The 20,882-nt window shown below is 39.0% G+C and overlaps 1 protein-coding gene across 1 annotated transcript in view; it reads right to left on the bottom strand.

Moving 5' to 3' along the window:
- The window catches only part of nbas (NBAS subunit of NRZ tethering complex), a 383,924-nt gene that overhangs the window by 184,449 nt on the left and 178,593 nt on the right, over window positions 1–20,882 (bottom strand). Inside the window, exons 34-38 of the mRNA XM_061900721.1 lie at window positions 17,797–17,910; window positions 11,959–12,116; window positions 10,771–10,854; window positions 5,156–5,332; window positions 4,768–4,881 (exon numbers count right to left, since the gene is read on the bottom strand). Of these exons, the coding sequence (XP_061756705.1) occupies window positions 4,768–4,881; window positions 5,156–5,332; window positions 10,771–10,854; window positions 11,959–12,116; window positions 17,797–17,910 (647 nt within the window). The remainder of the gene's footprint in view (window positions 1–4,767; window positions 4,882–5,155; window positions 5,333–10,770; window positions 10,855–11,958; window positions 12,117–17,796; window positions 17,911–20,882) is intronic.

The following is a 20,882-nucleotide window of genomic DNA, read 5'->3' on the forward strand; positions in this document are numbered from 1 at the left end:
CCCTCACCTAGAACCTGTTTGCCTTGGGAGACCCTACCAGGGGGCTTTATGCCCCCGGACAACATAGCTCCTAGGATCATTGGGACACGCAAACTCCTCTACCACGATAAGGTTGCAGCTCAGAGAGGAGAGAGAGTAAAACCATTAGTGGAAAAAGTTTGGACAGCTCTGGTATTATGTATAATATAAATAAATGCAGGATGTAGACTACAAAATAACTTAATAACTGAATGAATTTAGAATAAATAATATCAGACACTGTAAACACCAAATGTTTATAGTAGGGCTGGGTGATATATTGAGTTTGTAAAATATATCAATATATTTTTAAACAAGATATGAATTAAGAAAATATTGTAATATCGGTATAATTTATTTCACGTTAAGATTACCAAAGACCGCTTATGTGTTATGTTCCTTGATTCTTCCCCGCCCTCTCAACACTCCATGGGCTACTAAACCCCTTCCCTTCCTCCTTCCAAGACGTGCTTGCACGTATAAGAACATCCATGATTGGGTTGGTTGTTTACTATGATGAGTCACGATTGGTTAAGATTAGGGCAAAACATTAGGGACAGGCCAATCAGAGGCAAGATAGGGCAGATCATGTAACCAGGAAGGGAAATCACAACAGACATCCCAAATGACGATGACAGAGTCGGAGAAGAGAAGAGAAAATATCCAAGCGGCCAATTTATATATTAAAAAAACTAGTGGAAAATGGCAGAGGGATTTTCTTCTTTAGATTGTTCTTTTAGCGATGTAGACGACATCCAGGAAACCCACAATGCATCTACTTGGCCACATTTGGACAAATGTATGCGCCTGGATAAAACATTCATTTGAGTTGTTCAAAACTGTTCCCCAGTTGCCAAGCCGGGCCTATTTCGCACAAGAAATGCTGCCAAAAATGTATTCCACAGTGAGGAAGCTCATAGCCGCACAATTAAGTCAAGTCACTTACTTGGCGCTGACCAGAACCGTACGTGTGTGACAGTCCATTACATCGTCGACTGGGAATTAAAAAGTGCCTGCCTGCAAATGTATTTTTTATCTGAGTTTGATACATGTTGCATAATTTGCACAGCTATGTTATTCATTTTACGTAGAAATAATTTTTTTCTATTTATTTATGTTATATAATTCTGTGCTACTTGAAGAGTTTCATTTCTGTGCTGTTAATACCCATCTTGACTAACGGGGTTAATAAAAGTGCCACTGACTGTTTACAATACAGTTGTCATTCACTTCAATTTCATTGAATCTCTCTCAAAAGTGAATAACTTTATATGCATACTTTCAATGGAAAATATATTGAGATGTATATTGAATATTGATTTTTCAGTAAAAATATATCAAGATATACTTTTTCATCCATATCGCCCAGCCCTAGTTTATACTGCTTCTTAAAAAGGCCAATATATAATACTATGACTCTACATTGTTTGAGTTCCTTGCACAAATTGTTTTATAGTTTACTCCACAGTCTGAAAGGTTTTTAGGATTGTGCGGAATTACAGACATTCGCGTGCCATCGGCATCGTACACCAAGTGCTTCAACATTGCCTACGGCATTAAAATGACACGGTCAAATCAATATTAATTCATTTTCAGCCCGCCTTTGAGGGGTTTGAGGTCATTGGAAAGAAGCGAAAAAGGGAAAAAAAAAAATCTAATTAAACGCTTCAAGTCATCAACCTACCCAGGCATATTTGCAGTAATTTAAGAATGCAGCCTGGGGTGAGGAGGTATGTAATAAGCACAACAGGAGTGGAAAAGGAATGGGAAACCACTACAAATACTTACACGACCAGAATGTACAGTATCTCACTGGGCTTTATATGCACTGTATTCGTTGGGTGTAGTTTGTTCGGTCTGGTGTGTTTTGCTTGTTTACTTTGCTGTATGTTGGTTGACCACTGGTGGCAGTGTGGAGGTGAACCTATCAGAGCTGTGTATAAAGACTATGGACAACTCAACAACAGGCACCATGTTGGGTACCTAGGATGTGTGCATCTGTGTCCAGAAGCATGCAATTGCAGTTGTTCTGACATTGTTTTTCTAACAAAATAAACCAAAAATAATAAGTCTAAATATATTTCTAACATATTCCAGCTCATTAACTTACAATAAGACACACTTGTATTTCTTCAAAGTAAAATTTTGGTGAGGCAGCACTATTTAGAGTATTCCGGCATCCTCCCACCTCAAAAGACATGCACCTCGGAATAGTTGATTGGCAACAATAAAATTGAATGTGAGTGTGAATGTTGTCTGTCTATCTGTGTTGGCCGTGAGATGAGGGGCGACTTGTCCAGGGTGTACGCCACCTTCCGCCCGAGTGCAGCTGGGATTGGCTCTGGAACCCCTGCGATCCCGAGAAGGGAAAGGTGGTAGAAAAATGGGAGGATGGATGGATAATTTTGGGCCAATTTTTCACCACTACATTCATGCAGTGTTTAGTGATCAGCGGGCTTCTAACAGGCTCCCGCCGTCGCAATGTGCATCATTAAAACACAGCGGCTTATGGTAGAGAAATTAACATTAAATTCACAGACTTTCTCTAAAATATTGTCAAATTAAATTAGTTTTTTTCAATTTGCTGGCTTTGAAATAGAATGTGCAGTGTCCTCAATGCATTTGTGTTCATGAAAATACAATTTATTTGAAGAATTTTGAGGTTTACTCACCTTTTTAAACACATTGCTATTATTATGAACATAACTGTACATAATTAATCAAATTTAAATAATCAAATGTGGGGCCAGGGGTGCGTGTCTGTGTTTACTAACAAGACATCATAGTGGAGCTGAAGTCGAGTTTCTTAAGATATTCTCACTACTTTTCTATTGTCGAGCACAAAGAAAATAACATTTTAGTTGAATGTAAGCTGTGTCTTGGATCAAATATCCCATCTACTGCCCAAAACAGCAATTCAAATCTGCTGAAACACTTACAAAAGCAACATGCTTCGACGTAGCTAGTAAAGAGAGACAAAGACTCCGATGCCATTTCACCTCCACCTAAGAATTTTAACGAAGGCACAGCTAGCCAGGACAACATTGATAAAGCCATTGCATAGTATGTGCTAGAAGACATGCAGGCTATTTCTACAGTGGAGTCACCTGCTTTCAGGCAGCTAATTAGCATGATACCGGCGTCAAACAGCAAATGGCACGGAAAACATTTTCCACGTACTGTATTTTTCGGATTACAAATCGCAGTTCTTATCAGAGTTTGGCCGGGGGTGCGACATATACTCCAGAGCGACTTATGTGTGAAATTATTAACACATTACCGTAAAACATCAAATAATATTATTTATCTCATTCGCGGAAGAGACAAAGAAAATGTCAGCAATCGTCACACACACGTAAGCAATCGTCACACACACGTCAACCAATAAGAATTCGGCTGGGGAGGGTCATGGAAGAAGTGCCATGTGGGTCATAGGATGCTAACTGCTATATGCTACTGCTGTAGCTATTAAATTGGATCATTTCATCGTTGGCGGTAACTTATAAAAACTGAGAAGTGCTGAACAAAAATGGTACGGAAAAGGAAATCATGTACTGCAGAATACAAGCTGGACGTAGTGAAATATGCAGCAGAAAACGACAAGAGGAAGCGGCGCATACCTTTAGAGTTGGCAGAGTTGTTTAGAAGCGACATCGAGGAAGAAGATTTCTTAGGATTTATCGATTAGGAGTGACAGATTGTTTGGTAGACGTATAGCATGTTCTGTTATGTTAACATACAAGGCACGTTCTACGTTGGTTATTTATATGTCATATACCGTACACTTATTCAGCCTGTTGCTCACTATTCTTTATTTATTTTAAATTGCCTTTCAAATGTCCTTTCTTGGTGCGGTACCTGGATACAGTGGACAGTGAGTACATAAAAATGGAAAGCGAGCTAAAGAAAACTCTCCAAACTCTGCCTCTGCTCATCATTAATCACTGAAGGTACACACTCTGTCAATTCTCTAATATACTCTTTCATTCTAGTCTTCTAGAGTGTTTGATTACATCACTCGGTAGAAAATGGATGGATTGATGGATCACTCTAAATGTATAGACTATAAAGTTTACAAACATTAAGAGGGATCCTAGTGGGCCAGGCCAATCTTTCCTTATCTCTAAACAAAAACTGGGGAAATGCGTAGAGTGTTCTGGGATTCAGTACAGTGTTGATCTCCTGAAGACATTATTTTATTTCCGAATTCCTTGAGAGAAAAATAAATGCCTGGTTAGGTTTTGTGTATGTCATTTGTGCCTTCCTTGGGTGAAGCTAGGTTTACAGCTATATAGATATTATGCTGTTGGTTAATTATGTATGTTATGTTGCAGCTATTTAAAATAGTTTTGTCAATTTGTTCTGGCCTGAAATAAATTGAAACTTTGAAACATATATTAGTCTTTGTGTGTTGTATGTAGACCACATGGCTTAGCAAAGTTCAGTGATGCAAATGCATGTCAAGTTGATCAACAGATTGTATTATTCTCCACTGCAATAACAGTATTGAATTGAAGGCTAAAAGGGCATTAAAGGGAGCCTTAAAAAAAGAAGAAAAAATGAAGTAACTAAATAGTTACTTTTCACAGTAACCCATTACTTTTTGGTGGAAGTAACTGAGTTAGTAACTGAGTCCATTTTGAAATAAAATAACTAGTAACTGTAACTAGTTACTGGTTTTCAGTAACTAACCCAACACTGACCGGGACCTACCAATTAAACAGCTAAAGTTTAGCTAGAGCCACTCACCGGCTCTACAAAGGGACGCTCAAAGAGCTCTTGATAGAAGGCGCAACATCCTTGACGTTCCAGCTTGGCGTTCTCACGCGTACATTCCTCACCGGCGGTTCCATTGCTGGTCTCCTAAGGAACCATCAAACCATTTTTTTGTTAATATTTTTTACAACGTGGTCACTTAGCTCTTTCTGCGTAACAAGCATCATTATCAGTGGTAACTGGCAAGACATATCTATCTCCAACCAGGCGTTCACAGCAGTCTCTGAAATATTCAACAGGCGGACCAATCAATTATGCAAGAGATGAGTCTCTTGATCGGTTGTTCTTACGACGCCTGCTGTAAAGTTAGTTGATTTGCATGCAAGCAAACAAGCCATCATGAGGGCGGCGTGTTCGTTACCTGCAGAGGGCGGAGGTAGGTGAGTGACTGCTTCCACCAGCGGTGGTCACCGACGGCGGTCAACACAGCTTTGGTGCTCAGCCCTGTCGTGGTCAGAACCTCCATGGTTTTAGCCGTCGTCCTGTGTAGTAAGGCCCCAACTGCCGCCACGGGGGTGTCCCCGGAGGGAGGCAAGACCTAAAGGTAGGAACCGGATGGACAATATTTATTTTTACCTGGTTTACACAAGCATTGATCTGCAATATTTATCTTATTTGTTGAAAATCCCTTACCAAATACCCCGAACAATAATTTGTGGGACAACAGGTAAAATGGGATCTCTTGGAGAAGTTAGCTAGGATAGGCTCCAGCTTTCTTGTGAATGAAATAGATATGAATTTGAAATATTACAAAAAAATACATCTAGACCAAAATAAATTTGGATTACATCAAAAAAACAATATAAAATGTGGTTACATTACCTTTCTGCTTTTTTATAACTACAATGTCACCAAACTAAATAAAAAAAACATTTTTAGTTGTTTGCCTAGATGACTAGCAACCAGTTTAGCTTGTACTCTGCTTACTTCCCTATTTTGGATGGCATAGGGCTCCAGCTGCACCGGTAAATACAAAAATTGTTAATTAATTTCAATGAAATTAAATCAAAGTCAGCTGGGATAGGCTGCAGCTTCACCAGTCAATACAAGAAAATCATATTCATTCATTCATCCATCCATCTTCTACCGCTTGTCCCTTTCGGTATCGCGGGGAGGATGAAGCCTATCCCAGCTTCACTCAGGTGAAAGGTAGGGTACGTTCTCAGGGTTTCTGCAGGACATGTCCAATTTAAGACTTTTTAAGACTTTTTTAAGGCCATCTTGAAAATAATTTGAGACCATTTCACATCTGTACGGACAAAAAATACAACGAAAAAGTAAAATCACAGGCCCAGAATGAATTTTAAATGTATGAATTTATTCACTGCGCTTTCGCATTGGAAAATAAAATGGTTAAACTAACTAAACACACGAGGAGCTTCTCTACTGTTAACTAATTGAAAAAAATATTTGCAAATATCGTAACAGCCAATTTTCTGATTTGCTATAGAAGTGTTTTCTTACAAAAGGTGCAGTGTGCTTCATATCAAGTGTTTTCATGTAACATCAACATCAGCAATGGTAGAGGAAAGCACAACAATATATCGTCTATGAAAGGGACTATTCTAAAGGTTTAACTTTGGTAATGTTTTTGTTGGCTGTCAGAATTAAGCAAACAGATAAAAACATCTACAGTACTACTGTGTATGCACAAAATTGTGAAAAACAGTGTGCAGAGTGTCTAAAAAGAAGAAAAGCAATTATGGCTTGCAAGCTTCAAACAGAATTTGGATGTGAAATAATGTGGATAACATTCAAATGTGCTTGGCTCATTTTGTATCTGGTGCGTACGAATACATTTGTACCTGCTTTTTGTGACATTGTTGAAAACATATCGCTCTTACACAAGGATTACTTTTTATTTAGGCATGACGAGATGACATTCGCAAATCTCCATTGCGTTCCTCACCCCACAGTAAGATGAGTGTAAACACTCAACAGGCAACCGCTTTTAATGTCAGTTGCTGTATAATCTTGGAGAAAAGATTAAGCACGAGAAGCTGACCTGAAATTATTGTAACAAAAAATAGAAGTAATACAACAGAATTATGTTTTTTTTTTGTAGTTTTACTGCTGAGTACACTACTAACACAGAGAAATTGGTGTGTGCTTACTGTATGTAATAGTATGATTTCACAACTAAACATCTCAGTGATCATCTTCTGCAATTGGCGCCACTAAACACACATAACTGTCACGCTTGGGAGGCATGATAATGCGGTATTTTGTTCTCCCAGGGAAGCAAAAGACACCCTGGACGAAAAAGTAAAGGTAGGATGATTTAATAAATACTACACAGTACTAAACAGACAGAAACAAACAAAAGAACAGCGTGCCGAACGCACAGGAAGCTAAGGCTAAAACTTAGCACAGAAGTCTGGAACCAGAAACATAAACACGACTGTTGCTTACCGCAAACAAGGAACCCAGGACCAGCGCTAAAAAGGGCAGGCTTAAATATAGTCTCTTGATTTGACAGAGGTGTGTCCCAAAAAACCGAGGCAGGTGAAAATCATACGTAACTATGGTGACAAAACAAACAAGGAAGTGCAACCAGGAACTAAAGAAGTCCAAAACTAACAGAACATAATACAAAAAGACTCAAAAATCTAAACATAATATGATCCGGGCAGCGGATCATAACACATAACACTCCTTTGTAAAGTTGTGGAAGTGTTTGTGGCGTTTCAGCATCTTCTGACACAGACTTATACCGGATTTTTGACTTTTACATTATCATTCCATTCACTTTCACCACCATGTTTACAAACGCTTCCCTCCTCGGTTGCTGCACATCTGGGTACTAAACACTTTATATGTTTCCATCCACCGGCTTCAACAATGCATTAAATTGATGGTATTTTCAATGCTTGATATTTCTGACTGATTACAAACCTTTAAGGAAATCGTCACAGAAGTAAACTAGATAGGAATGGTGGGCATACAATTAATATTCAATGTTTTATCGTTTACAGGGTCTGATGTGGAGCAAGGTGGGGGGATGTTATTAAGAGTGATGTGTTGTTGTTCAGCCCGATTGTAGCTGAGATAGGCGCCAGCGCCCCCCGCGAGCCCAAAAGGGAATAAGCGGTAGAAAATGGATGAATGGATGTTGTTGTTCAGTCTGCTAGCAATAGCTTCTTTAAATCAAACAGTGTGTCTTATCATTATCTAGTAATTTAATCAATCTTACATTCTTTATTTCGGTACAAATGATTGTTGTTGCATAATACACATTCTGCTGTGTGCCAAAAAAAAAGTGTTCTATTTTGTGTATGAGTCCATTGGTATGACAGGGTATTGACCATTACCCTCAAAAATATGCATTTTCCACTGGTTGTACTGTATGTCTACAAGTTTGGAAAACTTCTCTCTTCAATTTGGTATGAAATTAGTACGCAGATTTAAATCATTGCAATCGCTGATTTTGTGTAAAACCAGCTGAGTAAAATCAATCAACCCGAGCACGCGGGCACTCAATCTGAATGAAACAGCACAAAGAGTTGGATCAAATAATAATACACCGTTGTCAGTGAAACTGAAATTACTGTAGTGATTTCAATATCAAATTTTTCTTTAAATACTTTATCTAATTACAGTACATTTATATTTTATATATATATATATATATATATATATATATATATATATATATAAAATATTTTTTTTAATATATGAATGATATTATCCATCCATCTATCCATCCATCCATTTTCTACAGCTTGTCCTTTTCAGGGCCGGTGGTGCTGGTGCCTATTCCAGCTGCATTCGGGCGAAAGGCGGGGTACACCCTGGACAAGTACCCACCTCATCACAGGGCCAACACATATAGACAGACAACATTCACACTCACATTCACACACTAGGGCCAATTTAGTGTTGTCAATTAACCTATCCCCAGGTGCATGTCTTTGGATATGTCCCATTTGTGCTATTATATATGTATATAATATTGTATTGATATGTGTACACACACACACACACACACACACACATATATACAGTATATATGCGTGTATATATGTATATATTCTAACTTTACAGGCAGTCTGCTTTCATCACCTAGACAGTTTTTTTTAGCTCAATGTGGCTACCAAGCTAAAAAGTTTGGACAGCCCTGGGCTCCACCCTTAATACTACATACAAGAAAATTATCCATCCATCCATCCATTTTCTACCGCTTGTCCCTTTCAGGGCCGCGGGGGGTGCTGGAGCCTATCTCAAATTAAATCAAAATCAGCTGGGATAGGCTCCAGTCACATTGTTATATACAAGAAAACCACATTCCAATAAATTACATTAAAGTAAGTTATGATAGCTGGAACTTCACTTTTCCAGAGAATAATTAAAGAAAGAAATACATGATTTATTTTTAAAGCAGGTGATCAGCAACCAGTCCAGGGCTATGAAATTAGTTAATTATTATTAATTTAGAATATACATTGGAAAATTAACTATTAAAAACAAAATAGCAGGATAGTAGCATTAGTATTTACAGGATATATATTTGTGTTCTTTTCAGAAATACTGTAGAAGTACGATAAAGGTACAGTATATGATAGGGATGTAATGCTATCAAAATTTCACGCTACGATATTACCATGGTATTAAGTTGTGGTATATGTCCCAAAAAAAAAAGACTTAGAAATGTTATAGTGTGTAAAATGAAGTGGCAAGAATGTCTAGTATAAATAATGCTCAAATGCCCTAATCATATTATCACTACAACCAAATACTTATTGTACCCTTTTTAAATATACTTTCAGTTAAGTGTCTTTACATATAAACATACAGTGCAACAAATGTAAAACCATGTTCACTTTAGTGTCTTTCAACTTTTAACTTTGGAGAAACTCTGGAGTGGAAATTTTATACAACTTTGGAAATTTAAGGTTACATGTTGATGCTTGACCGGCTGGGCATCAAATATATTTTCCAGGTGGTGGTTTATCAAGTTGCTTCTCAATTACCTATGTTCCCCGCAGTGCAGTGTCACCAAACTTTTTTTGGGCCACGCTGACGCCTGGCACATTTCCTACTTAAAATGTGGATAACAAATTAATTTAAACCCCGAGCTGATTCAATGTTACTGAAACATAACAACTTCTAATCGAGCTTCATGCAACGTCTTGGTAACACTCCAGATGAAGGCTGCAACTTGGCCTTGCAGTATTATAGGACCAAAGAGGTTGTGTTTTCACCAGGTTTTGTTTGTCCGTCTGTTAGAAACATTACTCATAAAGTCATTGATAGATTTCAAGGAAAACGTCAGGAGATGTGCAAAAAAACCTATATACTTTACACCGTATCATGGTTCAAAATAAAGGTATTCATAACAGTTACACACCTGGTAAATCAACAACGTATGTGTGGATCTATCGAGTCGGTCGGGTTTGTTACATTGTGCTGTTAATCCCAATTGGATCGCTTTCTGCACAATAAAAATAGGCTCTTTAAAAAGTCACATTTAGGTAAGAGCCAGTTAACTGAAGCCAAATCATCAAGTCTGCGCCTGCTTGTGTGTGTGTGAGTGTGTGTGTGAGTGTGTGTGTGCGTGCGTGCGTGTGTGTGTGTGTCAACACTTAGCACATTCTCTTGCACTGAAGATGTTAGTAAAAAAAAAAAAAAAAAAACAACACTCCAGAGATGTCTTGAGGGGCTTACATATTGAAAGGTGAAGTGCGGGGCAAGGAGGGGAGGAGATGAAGACAACGACAAAATGACAACAGATAGTTTAAATAAACAGCCATCCATACATTTAGAGGGGGGAGGATGCTGTGTAAGTCATTAAACATTAACACCCACTCACGACATCATCAAACTGGCAGGTCTGACAGGGAGCAGAGGAAAAAAAGGCTATAAGTAATCCAAAGAACCGTATCACTGGATTTAAACCTCATTAAAAATTCAGGTGGCAACAGAAAATCACAACAAAGGGAGTAAACAAAGCTAATCGATACTTGAAAAAAGACAAACCTTTAATGGTTCATTGTCATCTGCTTCTTTTTCACACTGTGAGACATCAGGCTCCATTTGGTAGTTAACCGCCTGGTACAGTACCTGCAGCACATAACCAAAAGACGACTGACATTAACAATTGTTTTTAATTCAGCAGTTTAGCATTTTAGCAACGCTGCTGATGCAAAAAATACTGTACATGCTTCTTTTCTCACAAGAAATGAGGTGCATGCTTGGAATGTCTTGTCTTTTTCACACACATTACATTTGCTTTTTTGTCCTCAGATACGATACGATTTTGAGTCCCGATCTAAAACTTCCACAATACCTTATAGAGCTGAAAATTTTGTATGGCAAGTAATTAAAATGAGACACAATAACACATTTTTATGAGGCTTAAATTTCAAATTTGCCAGTATTGTAGTGAATCAGATCCATCACATTTCTGGCATTTAATGCTAAATACCATTTTTATAATGAAAAAAGTGGCTAGCGCACAATAGCTAAACAAAATCAAAAACTACTTTTGGTTCATATTTAAAATCTTTGGTGTTTGCCCTCAAAGCCTTCCTGTATACCAGGGGTCGGCAACCCGCGGCTCTTGGATCACTCTGATGTGGCTCAGCTGCAGAGTTGCCGACCCCCCCATTTTTCTGGATTTTAGTGCCTCTCCCAGAAATCTCCCCAGGATAACATTCTCAGATTTTCACCCAGACAACAATATTGAGGGCGTGCAGTGATGGCAATGCCTTAAACATTCTCGAGCATGTCGTCGCGTCCGCTTAAATACTATGCTATCTGAGTGCAGGCCGGCCCCATCTAGTGTGGGGCTGTTGACTAAACGCGCAAGCGACTGCAAGGCATACTTGTTCAACAGCCATACAGGTTACACTGAGGGTTGTGATACAAACAACTTTAACACTCTTACTAATATGCGCCACACAGTGAACCCACACCCAACAAGAATGACAAACACATTTCGGGAGAACATCTGCACTGTAACACCACATAAACACAACAGAACAAAAAACCAGAATCCCATGCATCCCTAACTCTTCCGGGCTACATTATACACCTCAACTGTGAGTCGGTTGAGGTGGGCGGGGATGGGGGGGGGGCAGTGAACAACGGTCACTTTGAATGTGTTCATCTCAAATCTAGAGACTGATAAAAGTCCAAGTAAAAAGACTGATTATTAAGGATGACCTGAGTCTGCAGGTCACTGGAGGCCGCCAGGAGAGCGTGGATGTTGTCAGGAGGACAATGGGTAAGAGAATAGGCCATCAGTTGCTGCCTTGCTTCTAGGCCAGTAAAGCCCTCGCATTGACCCAGCAGACTGCACACATCCCAGGCTGGACTGTAATCTGTAAGGGGGACAAAGAATCAAAATTTGGAACTGCTATCACAATAAGAGTATTGACATTCCTACGCACGGTGCAAAGACTTTTAGCACTGCTTGGTGTCTTTTTTTGTATGTGTGCTGGTGCAAAATTAAAAGCGAGGCCAGCTAGACAAAACATAATCTCGTTAAATCCCTTGAAGGCTAATTGTGTGAAGCTCAAAGGCTACAATTACACAGACACACGTATATTATATTTCCATAATCGCTCTCTGGAGTGGCGCGCACACACAAACTTGGCCAACCTTGAATTGGACCATTTGCAGTTAATTGTTTAAAAGGCTGGCACACATTATAAGAGACACACATTTTAAAATAGAGTGTAAACAGACTCAATCTCATAATAGAATATACAAGTAGAACATGTTAACACTTCCTGGCTCATCTGAACTTTCTTTGGGCTTATTTTGAAGTCATACCCATAGCAAAAAAAAACACAGAGACTGAGTCACCAACGCATAGGATTCTTTGTTTGAGCACTTGGTCCAGTTTGTTACACACATTGTTTGGCCATCTGATAGCCAAAAACCAAAACGTTGCCTTTTCGGGCAAACATTTTCACATAACTCTGAATCATATAAAAGTGGTCGAAAACGGAGGTACACTCTCGCGGTGTCCCGATACAACTACACTTACGATACGATCCTGATAATGGAGCCTTGAGTATTGGTCGAAACCGGTAATAATTCGATACAATATCAGCACCAATCATAGTACATACAGTCATTAATTTGCATTGTGGAATGTTAGAAAAGCCTTTATCAAGTAACATGACTTAAACATAAAACAATGGTAGGTATTAAACACACTAACCTACAGTGTGTCCGGAAAGTATTCACGGTGCTTCACTTTTTCCACATTTTTTTACGTGACAGCTTTATTTCAAAATGGAATTAATTCCTCAAAAGTATACACACAATATTCCACATTTTTTTCAAATTTGTTAAAAATAGAAAACTGAGAAACCACATGAAAGTAAGTATACACAGCCTTCACCACAAGGCTCTACAGTGAGCCCAGGTGCATCCTGTTTAAACTGATCATCAGGACGGCGTGGCGCTGTTAGGAGAGTGGCCGTGCCAGCAACCTGAGGGTTCCTGGTTTAATCACCGCCTTCTATCAACCTCGATGAATGTGGAAATAGTGTCAAAGCGCTTTGAGTACCTTGGAGGTAGAAAAGCGCTATACAAGTATAACCCATTTACCATCATCCTTGACATGTTCTTACAGCTTAATTGGAGTACACCTGTGATAAATTCAGTTGGTTGGACATTATTTGGAAAAGCACACACCTGTTTGTAAATAAACTCCCACACTGCATGGCAGAGCATAAACCAAGCAAGAAGTCGAGTGAATTGTCTGTAGACCTCCGACACAGGGTTGTCTTGAGGCACAAATCTGAGGAAGGGTACAAAAAAATATATGCTGCCTTGAAGGTCCTAATGAGCACAGTGGCCTCTATCATTCCTAAATGAAAGACATTTGGAAACACCAGGACTCTTCCGAGAGCCTAAACTGAACAATTGGGGAAAAAGAGCCCTACTCAGGCAGGTGACCAAAAACCCGATGGTCACTCTGTCAGAGCTACATCTTTCCTCTGTGGAGAGAGGAGAACATTCCAGAAGGACAACCATCTCTGCAGCAATCCACCAACCAGGCCAGACGGACGCCATTTCTTAGTAAAAAGCATAAGGCAGCCTGTCTGGATTTTGCCAAAATGCACCTGAAAGACTATGAGAAACAAAATTCTCTGGTCTGGTCTGGCGTCATGTTTGGAGGAAACCAGGCACCGCTCATCACCAGGCCAATACCATCCCTAAAGTAAAGCATGGATGTGGTGGCAGCATGCTGTGAGGATGATTTTCAGCGGCAGGAACTGGGAGACTAGTTAGGATGCAGGGAAAGATGAATGCAGCAATTTACAGAGACATGCTCCAGAGCGCTCTTGAACTCAGACTAGAGCGACGGTTCATTTTTCAGCAGGACAATGACCCAAAACACACAGCCAAGAAATCAGAGGAATGGCTTCAGGACAACTCTGTATATGTCTTTGAAAGGCATAGCTACAACCCAGACTTGAATCCCATTTAACATCTCTAGAGGGATTTAAAAAATTGTGAAGTGAAGTGAAGTGAATTATATTTATATAGCGCTTTTCTCTAGTGACTCAAAGCGCTTTACATAGTGACACCCAATATCTAAGTTACATTTAAACCAGTGTGGGTGGCACTGGGAGCAGGTGGATAAAGTGTCTTGCCCAAGGACACAACGGCAGTGACTAGGATGGCGGAAGCGGGAATCGAACCCGCAACCCTCAAGTTGCTGGCACGGCCGCTCTACCAACCGGGCTAATGATTGTCACACGCACACACTAGGTGTGGTGAAATTTGTCCTCTGCATTTGACCCATCCCCTTGATCACCCCATGGGTAGTGAGGTGAGCAGTGGGCAGCAGCGGTGCCGCGCCCGGGAATCATTTATGGTGATTTAACCCCCAATCCCAACCCTTGATGCTGAGTGCCAAGCAGGGAGGTAATGGGTCCCATTTTTTTTATAGTCTTTGGTATGACTCGGCCAGGGTTGGAACTCCCAACTTACCGATCTCAGGGCGGACACTCTAACCACTAGGCCACTGAGTAGGTCTGCTAGCAGCGACCGGGTTACGATAGACTGACCATACCTCCTCTTTTCACCGGACATGTCCTCTTTTGCGGAGCTGTCCAGGTGGAGTTTCTTAAATGCCTCAAATGTCCGGCATTTTAAGTCAGGGTTGCGTGTATTTTAGATGTGCGTTCAGGTTGAAGAAGGGGTTAAAAACAAGACAATTTGTGCACGCAGCAGCATTCGTGAGGGAGGGGCAGAGACAGAGAAAGCGAGAGAATTATGATAACCGCGCATGCGTCGCCAGGCTCTGCTTTTTACCCATAGATTTATCAGATTTTATTTTTTATTATTTATAGCAGGGGTGTCAAAAGTGTGCCCGGAAGCCATTTGCGGCCCACAGCTAATGTTATAAAGGCCCACGGCAAATTCTAAAAATACTATTAAAATAAACAAAAACATAAACAAAAGTGAAATAAAAAAGCTTAAAGGCTGAATGTAATTTAGAAAAGTTGCAACGTTGACTAATGAAACAAAGCTGTTGTTTTTTTTTCAAACTGTCATTGCTCAAAACATAATATTGAGTCAAATTCAGTGTTATTATGAATTATTGACCAATCCAAGGTTCCGATTACTTCACATCAAATATTCCACTAAGAAAAATATTTTTGGTGGAAGATTTTGCGAATTTGGTAAATAAATAACCAAAAAATGTATATTTTGTTGTTTTCTTACTGTACCAAAAATTAACCAAACCGAGGTACGTACCGAACCAAAATTTATGTGTACCGTTACACCTCTAACTGTAGGACTGCTTGATATCTTGTTATGAGATGCAAACCGATAGATTTAATTTTTTTTCTAAATTACTTCAGGACACCCCTATACAGTAGTATATTATATACAGATTGTACTCAAATTAACAACCATGATCAAATCCATGTATTCTATTGAAGCAACACACCAAATTCATCAATCTGCTACCTAAATTTTAGGATTTTTTTTTTTGATTGGATTCATGTTCCAGATTCTCGATCCAGATCATGCATATAGACCTTTATCCATATACTGTATATACAGACGGTAGTGAACGAGTAGGTCATGACAAAGCAGAACACTTCATTGAGATCTGTTCTCAATTTCATGTCCGTGTAAAACCGATTATCCAGTGTCAATCTACTGTATATCATGAGTCCAGGATCCATACAGTATTTCCAAAAAGTGAGTACACACAATCATTTTTAGTAGAGCATATCTTGTCAGTGGACAATACTAAAGAACACTGGTTTTCCAACTTTTTTCACCAAGTACCACTTCAGAAAAAACTTGGCTCTCCATGTATCACCGTAATGATTGACTTTAAAATACAGTAGCGTAGTAGGCCTAAGTAGTCAACAGAAACAAATAAGCGGTTTTATTTAACAAGTGTATTTAATATTTTTGGCCATTGTAACATTACACACAGTTTGAACAGTTATACTGTGTTTAAATATAAGAACACAAAAACAATATATTTTAATTAAGTGATTATTTGGCATACCACTAGTACTACATGTACCACAGTTTGACAATGATTGCTATAGAAAGAAAACTTTGGCTATGTTCACACTGCAGTTGGTTACATACTGTATCTGACTAATAGCCACACAGAGTTAGTACTGTCAAAATAACTGGTGAGTATCAAGACAATAGTGTTTCGAAAACTGTCTGGGGCTGCATAGGTGCTGCCACCACTGAGCGAGCCGTAGTTCAATTAGGGGAAACATGTACTTCCGAGATGTACTGTGACATTGTGAATGAGAAATGACAACTTTTCAACATACAATAAGGAGCCAAGAAACTACCAAGATGACAAGAGCCTTGCTGAGGAAGTTAAAGATGAAGATGAAGGTTGTGGCCTTATATAAAACCAATTGAGGAAGTAAGGAAAGTGGAGATTTTTATCATGAGTAGAGCAGGGATCTCAGACACGCGGCCTGCGGGCCAATTGCGGCCCACGAGACGTTATTTTGCGCCACTGTGTGTGTCTCTCTCTCGCGGCACCGAGAAGACGAGCGGTCAGGTAGCTTCCGAAGCAATCCGCCGAAAGACCGACCGACAATACAAATCCGTGGTTCACTGGACCCCAGCGCTGATACTCTGACAAGAGTCGCTAGGCAAATCCGACGTGTAACACGTTAGTTGTGATGTTAGCCCGTTCGGGGCTAATTATGCTACTGTTAATATAAACTCCAGGGCGAAGCACCCCCAAGCCCGCCCTCCCGTTGGCTCCTCACTGCAAAAAGTCAGTGTTCAAAAACAAGAAAAAAATATTACAAATATTAGGGGTTATTTTATTTGAACTAACATGTATTGTTCTTAATGAAAAGGCAACAAAGCAAGCGCTTTTTACTCTCGAGGTCTCCTAGCCGCTCAGGCAAATCATATTGTCTAAAAATGCATTTTTTACATCGACAACATGACATTATCGCGCCAAGTGCGTGCTCTTTTAGTCAATTTGTGCGCATATATACAGTCCGGCCCCAGACCAAATTTTTTTAAATTGAAATTTTGAAAAATGTATCTGAATGTGCATGAACTATCTCTGTTCAAAATTGTTTGAAATGTCAAATGTTAAATGTTTAAATAATAACTGTCAGTTTACTGTACTGTGCCAACTGTACTACTGTATGATTTTTTTAAAGAAAAATTTTCCCGCGGCCCAGCCTCACCCAGACTCTGCATCCAGTGGCCCACAGGTAAATTGAGTTAGAAACCTCTGGAGTAGAGGAAGAGAATTTTAGCAACAACCTGTGCACCTCTGGTTAACCCTTGTCCAAGAGCATTAAGGCAGTGCTAGATAACAATTAATAGCAACTCTCTATACTGCCATGCATGCTGTACACTGACTACTCTAAACTATATCCAAGTTCATTTTCTATTGTACTGTCCCTCAAGAAGTACAGGTATGAACAAACAAATCCTCCATGGTACTGAAAGGTAAACACAACTTCCACTGTGTTAGTGAGAGGGTGTCATCATGTCAGTGTTAGGCTAACAACATACCTGCAGCCATGAGGTCCTGACAGTGAATGTAAGCAGCCTTGAAGTCCAGATACTGGAGGGCTTGCTCCGCTAGCAGGGTCAACACCTGCCCTTTGCGTGCGGCCTCATCATCCCCTTGAAACACACGCACGCACGCAAACACACACACACACACACACACACACGCGCACACACGCGCACACACACACACACACACACACACACACACACACACACACACACACAAATGTTGTTTTAAAAATGATATTCGTTTTCTCTTGATAAATGTCAACCTCATCCGTCAAGACACCCTAAACAGCAAATCTCCTAATCCTGTTTATCACATCTAACATCTGTCTTAATAAATCTCTTTTCCAACTTCTCACGGGAACGGAAGGTTGAAACGTCCTGGCGTATTAGCGGCGGCGGGGGCAGGAGGCGGCGGAATATTAATCGCCATCCGCCGTAAATGAGGTTATTGCAGTGGCTCTTCATCTCCGCAAGGGAGGAATTAAATATTGAGAAAGAGCGTCTCGCTAAATGGGGGAATCATTTCCACTATGATATGAGTGCAGCTGGGATTGCTTTCGGTGTTAACATTCATGCAGCGTCTCATGTCCAATGGCAAGACCACGACCAAGACGACAAAGAGGACACAAACACAAATGAAGATAAGACTATATATACAAGACAGAAATTAGAGGTTAGAGGTTGTTGCAGTTGTTTTAGTAATTTGTCTTTTTTCTCTGACATTTTTTAGTTACTTAGTCATCTTAAAAACAATATTTAATGAGTTTACATTAAAATGTAGAGTTACACTTTTCACCCTTCGGTTCCAAAATGGTCCCTTTCATAACAGCATTAAATAAACAACCAAAGATTGGAATTAATATATAATATCTACAACTAAGCCATGTCCACATACACTTCAGTTTTGTACACCCCAATGTATGCATTATTGTTTTGCATCTAACAGCATAAATATTCTCTATGAGATGACTGAGGGTTCCTGGTGCGATCCCCAGCTTCCACCATCCTCATCACGTCCGTAGTGTCCTTGGGCAAAACACTTCACCCTTGCTCCTGATGGGGCCTTGCAAAGCAGCTTTTGCTATCAGTGTGTGAATGTGTGTATAAATGGGTGAATGTGGATGTGGAAATAGTGTCAATTTCATTTTTGTTATAATAAATCATGGTTTTATACAATTAACTTTAAAACGATAAATCAATAGTCAAATGATTGGTACTCTAAGGTGCCTTGAGGGTTGGGTTGGGCAATTTGTCAAACAAAATGATCACTATTAATTTTTTCATATCATCCGAGCTCGATTAATATCACATTTTTTATTTTATTTTTATTAAAGGCGGATTGTCCCGTCCAGGACTATATCGAGTACCACATCACTACTGCATTATCTTGTAACAGACAATTACATCATGTTTGATCAAGGTAATACATGCTAACAGCTAGGGGTGTGGGAAAAAATCGATTGGAATTTGAATCGAGATTCTCATGTTGTGGGATTCAGAATCGATTATCTTTTTTTTTTTAAATCGAATATTTTTTTTAAAAATTATTATTATTATTTTTTTTTTTTTATCAATCTAACAAACCACTGCACAGCAACACCATAACCATGCAATCTAATTCCAAAACCAAACCTGACCCAGCAACACTCAGAACTGCAATAAACAGAGCTATTGAGAGGAGACACAAACACGACACAGAACAAACCAAAAGTAGTGAAACAAAAATGAATATTATCAACAACAGTATCAATATTAGTCATAATTTCAGCATAGCAGTGATTAAAAATCCCTCATTGACATTATCATTAGACATTTATAAAGAAAAAAAAAAAAAGAACAATAGTGTGTCACAGTGGCTTACACTTGCATCGCATCTCATAAGCTTGACAACACACTGTGTTCAATGTTTTCACAAAGATAAAATAAGTCATATTTTTGATTCGTTTAATAGTTAAAACAAATTTACATTATTGCAATCAGTTGATAAAACATTGTCCTTTACAATTATAAGAGCTTTTTAAAAAAAATCTACTACTCTGGTAGCATGTCAGCAGACTGGGGTAGATCCTGCTGAAATCCAATGTATTGAATGAATACAGAATCGTTTTGAATCGTAAAATTATCGTTTTTGAATCGAGAATCACGTTGAATCGAAAAAAAAAACAATTTATAATCGAATCGCAACTCCAAGAACCGATATTGAATCGAATCGTGGGACACCCAAAGATTCGCAGCCCTACTAACAGCTGACAATTGTCATTTTGTTCTTATCTATACCCGTGCAACAGTACAGGTAACCCACGATACGCTTTGTACCTCGGTTTTAGGGCCTCGTTTTTTTCCTCTAAGAAGTATTTAGTTATTTTGCTCGTCTTCACAAACTTCATTCTGCACTAAACAAATTATCATTGGTGTACTGAATACTATAAGAATTTTATTTCAAGTTGCCATTTCCTAAATAACACTTTCAAATGGTAAATAATTAGTCATATTCTTTAGTGACTTGTATACATCTTTGCTTCCCACCTGTGCTTTGGCAAACAAGTGGTGACCAAGATTGTGGAGGTTTTATTAAGCCCAACTACTGTATCCTCTATTTTCTAAAAAGTATGTTAAAGTGCAGCTTTAAATGGAATGGACGAAACTGTAAAATAATGTGTACCAAGACAAAAAATAAGTTTAATGATTATTTCAGGAAAAAAATGTTTTCACCCAAAAACTCAAACATGATTTGAATACACAAAGTGTCTTTCTGCAGAGCTTTTTAGTAGTATATGCTATATCAGAGGAGTTGAATCTTTGCAGACACTTAAATAAAAAGTCTGATTAAAAATATTTATATATAAAATGCCTTTTTCAGGATAAATTAGTAGGTGTGTTTATTCTCTCGGTTGGGACCAATACATTAGTTCAGTCACAAATACATTCTCTGCCTGACTGCGAGTCCACATTCTGGGCACGATTACCGTTGTCCTGCATTGAGACTAAAGTCTGTCACTGAAGTCGCTGCTCCTTCTCAATGAATGTTATGTTTTAATTTCCATGCCAGTCTTAGTCATATTTCTTTAATTTATTCT

The sequence above is a fragment of the Nerophis ophidion genome, linkage group LG05 (genome assembly GCF_033978795.1).
Source record: "Nerophis ophidion isolate RoL-2023_Sa linkage group LG05, RoL_Noph_v1.0, whole genome shotgun sequence".
NCBI lineage: Eukaryota > Metazoa > Chordata > Actinopteri > Syngnathiformes > Syngnathidae > Nerophis > Nerophis ophidion.